Below are 10568 nucleotides of genomic sequence, written 5' to 3'. Positions count from 1 at the left end.
TGTGAGGTCTGAATGGATCACTTTAATGTCAGAATGTATATGCAAATAAGATGACTCACTTGTGGCAATCTGAACATTCTTACAAGGTCTGTAATAAGCATACAAAGAATGGAGAGAGCAACTGACTAATGAGATATACTTAAAATAGTCTTTGTTAAATTTACAGTGGAAATATTGCTGTTGAAAGTTTGTCACTAAACTATAAAATGTCACAAACGGTTTCTATTTCAAATAAACGCTGTTTTTTGTATTCACCAGTGAATGCATCACAAAAATGTAGCATATTACCATTTCCACAAAAAATATGTAGACAGCAAAACAATTATTTTCACTGAAAATAGTAATAAATGCTTATTGAGCACTAATGTCATGGAATTATTTCTAATGGATCATGTGATGAGATTGGAGTTATGGAGGCTGAACATTCAGTTTTGCCATCACAGGAATAAATTATAATTATAAATATGTTATACATTATTTTTGAATGTATTAAAATAGAAAAAAGGTCATTTTTAAAATTACTGTTTTTACTGTATATTTGAACAAATAAATGCAGGCTTGGTAAGAATAAGATACAACAACATAACCCCCTCCCCCATACTTGTGTAAGGTTACTTACAGTTAACTGGTACTTTTGCATTCTTGTTTGTTAAAATTAGTATTTTTACAGTGCAAATTGGTTTATGGAAAACTCATTGTGTCAGGTTTGCCTTGTGGTACAGAAGTACACGCCAACTTTTTTGACACAACAAAGTTTAAAGCTTCAATAACAGCAGGTGAATGGGATTTTATGAGGTCAGAGTAGTATATTATAAGATTTTAAAGGGTAAATAAGAGGTTAATTTGGGAATTACTACTATTATTTTTTTACATCACTGCTGTGTCTGGGACTCTCAAATCGGTCTCAACAGGCCGTGAGAGTTAATAATGGCAATTGCACAAGCCAGAACAGAGGACATTCTTAAGATTCCAGAAGACTAGCAATTGATCAAGATTCCATTCACTCACTTCCTTTCTGAGCTGGAACTGACTGACTGACATCCTCAGAACACTAGAGTCAAGAAGACCGAGCTATCATCCAAAGACCAAGTGTGAGTTGCCTTTGTCACAAAGGTTCTGTCTGAATCTCATTTAAACAATCAGAAAATTATATACTTATAATACATTGTACAAGGCCTTCTGTCAATAAGAATACTTGTGTTCATCTCTTCATATTTACCACATCATTGGTCAAAGCACATCCATGGAGGTTTTACTAGAAAAAGTTTTGACGATGATCAAGTTGGAAGTTCTTTGCAATGAGTGAATACGCTTTCATCTGTGTTAGTCAACACTGGCACAATGTAACTATAAAAGGGAGAGAAAGACAGACTCTCCCCATGGGGAACCAATGATGTTCGTACATGGTGGAGAACACACTGGTTACTATGGGAACCAATGGCGTAACTTGTCAGCTCGATCTACGCAGGTTACAAAGCCCACCGGATCTTCATTTAGACTTGCATACGAGGGTGCATTAATATGTAAATTCAAAAGTACACTGACAAATTAATAAAGGTCGACTGAGCTGATTTAGTACAACCTCACAGTACCTGGGGGCATTTCTACATTGAGATATCAGGTGACACGTGCACAATTTCATCATGCGGATATGATTATGGATTTATATTGTCAAAATGACAACATCCGTTATGGCATATTTTTGTTTATTGTATTGCATAAGCAAAAAAGACAAATCTTTACAAGTTCAAAACTAAGTCTAATTTCAAAACTATATTTAAGTTTTATTTGGATTATTTAATTTTTTTTCCAAAAAATACTGGGTGCATGCATAGACAGTAAGGGTGCATGATGGTGATGTCTACTTGTCAAAACAGAGCAAGAGGGCTGTCTGTGTCTGTGTAAAGTAGTACTGCCACCTTGTGGTTTATTCTGTAATAACTATAAACTACAATGCAAAAAATTAACGGTTTTATATAGTTTTGTCGAATGTACAGTAGGCCTACTTTATCATGTCTGAAGTTATAATATAACATTCCTGAGACTAAAAATAAACCTATTATCTAAGGAACTATGATACATTTTAGCTCACGAATATTAATTACACCAGGCTAGAAACATTCGGCTCTGTGAAGCACCAAGTCTATATTCTGATATTCATACACATTCGGTCTTTCGGCAAATCAGATTAACCTACTGTGGGGACGTCACGTTAATCAATTAATATTCATAAGCTAAGCGTTCTCCAAACAGAATTCCTCATCTAGGGGCGGGGCTTGAGGGTTGATCCGGAAGAATTTTTTTTACAAGCTCTTAACAACTGACGATATGTACAAAAGGTTGGTTGTTTTAAAACGGATTTGGTAAGAAGTGGAAAATGACCTTGTTCAGACAAGCCCTACGCTCCACTTCACGGCTGCCGTTTATTTGCGGGAGGTGCAGGACATATTCAGCTCAAGTAAGCCTGGGATCAGTCCTGTTCATTGTTACGTAATTCTAAGAAATAATAAAAGACGTGGTCACTAAGGTCAGCAGTCGGTTTAACCGGATAACAAAGCACGAGAAATTAAAAACTGTTAAAATAAATCCATAAATATACATAAATCCATAAATATTGAAATGAAAAAAATGTATATATATATATATATATATATATATATATACATCTCAAGTCAAGTCTGCTTTATTGTCAATTTCCACATGTACTGTACATACAGAGAATCGAAATTGCGTTACTCTCAGACCCCGGTGCATACAGATAACATTAACATTAAAGCCTAAAAATCTAGATCAAATATAAAATGTAGATACAACTATACAATAAGGGAACGTAAAAAAAAAGACATATAATAAAATTAAAAATAAAGTTAAATAAAAATAAAGTGTAAATATACGATATATATTTACATTTAGGTAAACATTCTGTACATTTCTCACATTGTTCATTCTAGGCTGGAGCTCTGGAGCAGGTCGTTTCAGCTTTTCGCTGTGTTAGTGGAGATGAAGGCGTGTCTGTGGCCTCAGCGGTCAGAGAACAGCATGGCAGGGATGAGTCTGTGCACAGGTGAGATTTCACTGCCATACCTGAGGGTCACCTGCTTCTTAATCCTATGCAAACAAACAGTGCAGCAGTAGCTCCTCCCACAGTTATACATAAACCAACTGCAGTCTGCAGCGTCTGAGTCAATCATTAAAAGCAGTAGACCTAAGTAATATAAGAAATTGACTATCTAGTAGGTCCATTCGGCATGCACAACAAACTTTTTCAACTCTTCTTTTTTCTACCAGACACAAATAATCATGCAATGAATACGACAGACACGTAATAACTTATGCAGGACTTCTCCAATCATTTATTCTGTTTATTCCCTGCCCCAGCAAGCTTTAGTTTATCTGCCTCCATTTCTGAGTGATATGCTCACAGCTCAAAATCCAATCAAGAACTGATGGATAATACCAAGTCCCAACCTTATATTTTATATATATTAATCCATTACACTCAGATGGACGCCTCAATAAGATCTGAGATAAGACTTCCATTTCTTCATGATTTTATTTCACATTTAAATTTGATTTGCATATAGTTTTTTTTATATGTTCATGGTATTTTGTCTTGCCATGTCAGATGCAGACCACCAGATGTGGTGGTGTTTCCTCGGTCTGTTGAGGAGGTCAGTGCTCTTGCCAAAATTTGTCACCACCACCAACTACCCATAATCCCATTTGGCACAGGGACAGGCCTGGAGGGAGGTGTTGGTGCTCTGAAGGTTTGTCCAGTATAAAAAAAAGAGTGTTCGAGTTGAAGCCTAACCTTAATTTTGACCTTATTTTTTTTATATATTTTGATGCGTTTTCTTTTCTAAACGTCCAATAATGTATATAAAAATTGCATTTACTAAAATTTTGCATGCCAATTTCTATGACACGATTTGACGTAACTGTGTGTATTTTTTAGGGTGGAGTGTGTTTCAGTCTGAGGAAGATGGAACAGGTCCTTGATCTTCACCAAGAGGATTTTGACGTGACGGTGGAGCCAGGTGTGACGCGCAAAGGCCTGAACTCATACCTGCGTGATACTGGCCTCTGGTTTCCTGTCGGTTAGTCTAATCTCTGTGCATTATGGGTACATAATAGATCACATATATCAAATTGATTGGATGCATACCATAAAAAAAACTTGTTGAAATAAATGTTATAAGTACTAAAATTAAACTAAACACAATAAATAAAAAAACAATAAAACTATATAGCAGTTTTTTTTAACTATTAAAAACAACTAAATCAACTAAATTACTAAAGCATAAATTAAAATAAAATAAAATCTAATTCAAAAGCATGTCAGTCATACCAAAATAACACTGATTGGATGTTTAAATACACAGAATAATTCAATATTTAACTTGGCCTTATCTGCTATACTGTATGTGTTATATTATTGGAAATGATTAATGGTTAAGAAAAATATTTCCACAGATCCAGGTGCCGACGCATCTCTCTGTGGAATGGCTGCAACTAGCGCTTCGGGCACCAATGCAGTCCGTTATGGCACTATGCGCGAGAACGTCCTGAACCTGGAGGTGGTTCTAGCAGATGGAACAGTCCTCCACACAGCAGGGAAGGGGCGTCGTCCAAGGTATGACTGCAAAATTACAATCAAAGCATCTTTTGTTGTCTGCATTGCATTTCCCACTTTTGATGCAACACCCTTTCAGAAAAACATCTGCCGGTTACAACCTGACAAACCTTTTTGTGGGCTCAGAGGGAACTTTGGGCATTATCACCAAAGCCACGCTTCGGTTGTATGGTATTCCTGAAAGTATGGTGTCAGCTGTCTGCTCCTTTCCATCCGTCCAATCAGCGGTGGACAGCACAGTTCAGATCCTGCAAGCTGGAGTGCCCATCGCCCGCATTGGTGAGCGATGTTTGAAGCACTTTAATTAAATTAAATTATGCATTTAGCAGATGCTTGTGACTTACTCAGGCTAAAAAATGTTTTTACCTAACATGTGTTCCCTGGGAATCGAACCCACAACCTTTTGCGCTGCTAACACAATGCTCTACCACAGGAACACTGTTCACAATGTGCTTCGTTTGCTGCCTCTGTTGACATTAACGTAACAAAAGAACACTTAGTCTCCTGTGTTGTGAACTTGTAAAATCACAGACTGTGGCGCTCAAAACTACAATCATGCCAAGCTGTCCGATTTAGTGCAGAACTATATTCATTTCATTCTGATCTATTCACTGAAGTCTCTTGCAATAACATAAACATTAATTCAGAAGGAAACACCATTCCTTATTCATAGTCAACACAGAGCGCAGTCAAGGGTTTTAATGAATTGCTTGGTTCTCAGAACCACAATGTGTTTCTTCTTTTGCAGTCCACTCAGGGAAAAATATTCCGCCAGTAGCTCCATCCAATTTATGAGTAATCAGGCATGACCGCTCTCTTAGATTTTTTTAAATCGAGGCTGCACTGAGGCATTGATTTTAAAGCTTTGACTTTCTACCCACAAAGGCTTCACAAGGCTTAATCTGTGCTGATAAATTCCGTTTGCAGAGTTTTTGGACGACGTGATGATAAATGCATGCAATCGCTTCAACAACCTGTCCTATGCGGTCACTCCCACCCTCTTTCTGGAGTTCCACGGGAGCTCCCAAAGCATGCAGGAGCAGGTGTCCATCACAGGTATATGTGGATAAAACATACATCTAATCTCTGCAGAAACAGTAGTTTTTATTAACCGTATTTTAACAGTGCTCTTGAGGCCAGTGTTTGCATATTAATTGTTTAGGTTCTTTTTTTAGAGACTTCTTCCCTATGCATTTCGGCAGTATACATGTTCTTCGTATATGACACATCTACCTATTATATCTACCATTCTTAATCAGCAGTCGAGTTCTTCATTGAATTCAGTACATATTATTAAATTACAGCAATATGGACACAGCCACAGTATTTTAAGTGCACTACAAATCTAGCATGAACTATAAATGTTGTATGCTGTACAAAACCAATATAAACTGCATTTTGAAATGCTTCGTATAGTTATTTCATTCCTGAAATGAGCTGAATATTCAGATAATACACGTGAAAGAATGTGACATCAAGACAGAATCCTGTTCTGTGGGTTCAGAGGAGATCACGCGGGACAACGGAGGCTCAGACTTTGCCTGGGCAGAAGATGAGGAGACCCGTGGCCGGCTGTGGAAAGCCCGTCATGATGCATGGTACGCTGCCCTGGCCCTGAGGCCTGGATGTAAGGTGAGAACATTCACTGCAAGAAGATTTTGATTCAGACAAGTGCTGTTTATTTACTTGTAACTCAGAATATACATTTAATACTGACTAATGGACTTTTTATTATTGCATAATTATCATGCTTTTGTTCTTATTTTATTTTGCAATTTTGCATAGTGCATTGTAAAAATGACTGTTATCAAAGAGGTTTCCCAAACACTCCCATTGGTCAACCGAACAGATAGCCCCTCACATCATTGGTTGAACCACTGTTGCTCTGCTGGGCTGGTCGGAACACTCAAACAAACAGCTGTGTTTTATTAGCACCACAGAGACACATTTTAAATGGAAAATTAACCCTTTTATTAGAATTTAATAAATTTAAAGTTGTATTAGGACAAAGTAACATTAAAATAAACATAAAAAATATTACACACCTTTTCCAGACATATTCTACATATTTATGAGTGCTCTCTCAACTTCCTCACTTTACAGTGAAGACAAAAATAAAAACGTATTAATTAAAACTTACTAAAAGTAATATAATAACTATATTAGAATGTACTAAAACAATAATTTAAATCATATGATTATTTCTTATGCCAGTCAGCCTGTTCATAACAGTATATATATATATATATATATATATATATATATATATATATATATATATATATATATATATATATATATATATATAATATTTGCAAACAGGTTTCACAAACATTCTGCCATAAGTCAGCAATACCAATAGCCCCGCCCCAAACTCACACCATTGGCTGAACCAGTTGCTATTTTGGGCTAGTTAGAATACTCAAGCAATCAGAGCAATGTTATGAAAGCACCACACAGCCATTAAATGGCGTTTTATAAATATCAAGTAAGAAAAGGATTACATATTCAGTACTCAACACTTTACAAAAAATGTACTCATTTTCTTACAGGCATATTCTACGGATGTCTGTGTGCCAATATCACGACTGCCTCAGATTATAGTGGAGACAAAGGAAGATCTAATCAGAAACAATATTACCGGTAGTTTACCAAGTTTGATTTTCTCATTTAATGTTGAGAACTGTTTTTAACTGCTGATATAATATATTTACATTTTTCCTACTGCAGGTCCTATTGCAGGTCATGTGGGCGATGGAAACTTCCATTGTTTAATAGTACTGGATCCCAATGACCCAGACGAGGTGCAAAGGGTTCACTCCTTCACTGAGAGACTAGCCAGGTATTTCTATGTTATTCCTTTCAGCAGATGATCTGAGGTAGCCGAGAGGGTCTTTGCTGCAGCTTTTGTGTACATTGTCAGTTTTGTTTTGTGTAGCAATCAATATCAGGATTATTTCTCCAGTGTCTTCTGCCATTTGAAGAGTGTCTATTGACAATGACAGACATATAGGGTCTAGTGTCTGGCTTTGGAAACAAGCTCAAATAATAAAGGCCTTACCTGCCGTAAGTCATTATGGGTAAAGTGCAGTCTCTGTCTGATACAATGGACGAGTGATTGGCGCCAACCAGCAGCCAAAGAGAAGATAAAAACTGAGTTCTCATTTGCTTCATTAAACCTGACTGGCTTGATACTCAAAAGTTCTTCCTGAAAGAAGCAAATGGAGTTAGACTTGCCCTTTATCTGAACGACAGACATGAATTTACTGTTAAAGCACAAGTTTGTAAAAGCTATAGCCATATTAACTCCCAAAGGAGTGTTTGCATGTTATTGAGCTGAATTTGTGTGGAAACTTAAAGCTGCAGTAGATAACATTTGTAAAAATATATTTTTTACATATTTGTTAAACCTGTCATTATGTCCTAACAGTAGAATATGAGACAGATAATCTGTGAAAAAATCAAGCTCCTCTGGCTCCTCCCAGTGGTCCTATTGCCATTTGCAGAAAATACATCGCTCCCGTTAAGAAACAACCAATCAGAGCTGCGGTCCGTAACTTTGTTTGTGTTCAAAATATAGAAAAATGTATATAATAAGCGAGTACACCATGAATCCATTTTCCAAACAGTGTTTTTAGCTTGTCCTGAATCACTAGGGTGCACCTATAATAAGTGTTTATATTCTGACTATTTTAGATTTTTTCGGGGATACCGCAGCGGAGTAACCCAGGACCTTTGTGATTCTTCATAGACATAAACAGAGAGAAGTAGTTCCGGCTACAATGTTCTTCCGCCAGACGCAAGCAGTTCTGTTTATTAACCGCTAGAGGGTCAAAAGTTACCGACAGCAGCTTTAAGCAGAACGATGTGACGGAATTGAAATAAACCTTCTGTCTGTTAAAGGAATGTGCTGGGTTCAATTAAAGGCAACTGGGCATCGTATACCAAACGACTTTGGACTTTCAAATTGTTCCGAATGCGGAAACTTACTCCTCGTTGCTAAGAGACACACGACAAAGGAAAACTATGTCTTCTAAAATTCTATCAAAATATTAATCATGTTTTATTTCCTCAGAATGGATGGAATTTTCTAAATCTAAATCTGTGCCTTTCATTAACATTGTTGGTGAAGGAACATGAGTTATGTATTCAGATGACTTTTTCCAAGTAACTAGTAAAGTAACACATAACTTTCAATTTTACGACTAAATAGGAGTTACACAGTTAAATTTTTATGGGGTAATAGTATTATAAAGTATTATTTTAAAAAGTAACTTCACCCATCACTGATCAGAAACTATAGTTTCCTCTCAAATCTATTAACTCCAGCTGCCCAGCGTCCGCAGACTGCCTCTGACTTTTGCCAACTAGTGGCAGTTCCTCCAGACTGCAAATCTGGGCAGAAATTAATATATAAAGCTCATTCGGTAGCATTTGGTCCATAATTTCACTTACTTCACAAAATCATTCGGACTTGTCCTATTGCATTACAGATTGTGGCTAAAGTATATAATACAAGGTGTACCTTGTCATGTTGAACGGTGAGAACCTGCATGAACAGGATGAGTATGTGTTGGATTTCAGCTGCGCCAGGGAGCCCCTGGGACCAGTCTTCATCATTTAATTGGAGAATGTGGAGGTGGAAACACCTGGGAAATATGAATTGGACTAGACAGACAGCGCAGTTACAGAGATTCTACTTCCTAAATGAAACATTGGTCTTTCGTTGGTTGCAGACTCAGACTGTTAAACATGTTTTTCCAGTCTGCCAGCCACACTGAGGTCTTTTGGGGGAACAGTGTCAGATCTGGTGATTCCACACATCTTAACTGATCAAGATGACCAGTTGTGTTACTGATTTCAACCTATTTATTGCTAGTAACAATTACAGTGGATGATTTTATTTTCTCGTTGTCTTTCCCTATGCAGGAGGGCACTGGCGATGGATGGAACTTGTACTGGTGAACACGGGATTGGTCTAGGAAAGCGGGCTTTGCTCAGAGAAGAGGTCGGGTCATTGGCCATGGAGGTCATGCTGGGCATCAAAGCCAGTATGGACCCCAAAAACCTCATGAATCCTGGAAAGGTGTTATAATTCATCGCAAACCAACACAGAAAACTGAAGAAGATATTCTGTACTAGGCTTTGACCACTAGAGGTCAGGAAAATGAGGTTTGTGTTAGATTTAACAATGATAATTATTTAGACTAGAGTGATTTTAAAATCTGCACATGCAAAATAAAAGTTTTGTTAAAGTGCATTTGATTGAAATACATTTTAATGTAGTATTATTGTTAATAGAAAGTATTAATGTACAGGGCTATATTTTCTAAGAACCTTGAAAATAATTATTCCATCCTTTTCTTTTGCATTGGGCAAAAGAACCACTTAAATATGAATTAGAGTGAAATCATTTTGCCTTGGCAAACTTGTGCTTATTTGGGCCATTTGCCCTTCTAGATTTCTGTGAATGTATTTATTTATATGGATAGATTTGCTTCTAAAAACAGAATCTGTGAAGCAGAACTCAAAACGAGGACTGATAAGATAAATGTGATACAGAAAATGCATTTTAATAACTGAAAATAAATTGAATACACCAAATTATTTTGTTTCTTGTTCTTTCTTAAATGACTGTTTTTGAATTTATGTCCCTTTTTGTGTGTTTGGAGTGGACTTGTCGATAAAAGAAAGCAACATCTGGTCTTATTTCATCTTGTTTTAATTATATGTATGATCATTATCATTATTACTTGTCCCACAGATTGCACATCGAAATCATCAGACACTTAGTTTGTACACTCCTAGAAACAGGCATCCGTTCATGTCCCTGGAAAAAAAAGAAAAGACAAGGAAAACATACAAAATGACTTGAACGCAAAAATAAGAAAAGGCTGGGTTTTTCGAGAGTGCCGAGTCGCTTTCCGCAGCCCAC

The 10568-nt window shown here is 36.8% G+C and overlaps 1 protein-coding gene across 1 annotated transcript; it reads left to right on the top strand.

Moving 5' to 3' along the window:
* The first annotated feature begins 2270 nt into the window (after positions 1-2270).
* Positions 2271-10237, top strand: LOC113066792 (probable D-lactate dehydrogenase, mitochondrial). The gene is made up of 11 exons (XM_026238817.1): positions 2271-2458; positions 2952-3064; positions 3626-3767; positions 3956-4097; positions 4474-4633; positions 4713-4912; positions 5561-5689; positions 6138-6265; positions 7186-7276; positions 7364-7475; positions 9563-10237. Exons 1-11 carry the CDS (start codon positions 2378-2380, stop codon positions 9726-9728), a joined length of 1464 nt encoding a protein of 487 aa, XP_026094602.1. The 5' UTR covers positions 2271-2377; the 3' UTR covers positions 9729-10237.
* Positions 10238-10568: the final 331 nt, after the last annotated feature.

This window comes from Carassius auratus, chromosome 50, assembly GCF_003368295.1.
Source record: "Carassius auratus strain Wakin chromosome 50, ASM336829v1, whole genome shotgun sequence".
Classification (NCBI taxonomy): Eukaryota; Metazoa; Chordata; class Actinopteri; order Cypriniformes; family Cyprinidae; genus Carassius; species Carassius auratus.
Note: the sequence above shows the minus strand (reverse complement) of the source record. Positions and strands in the feature narration are given on the sequence as shown.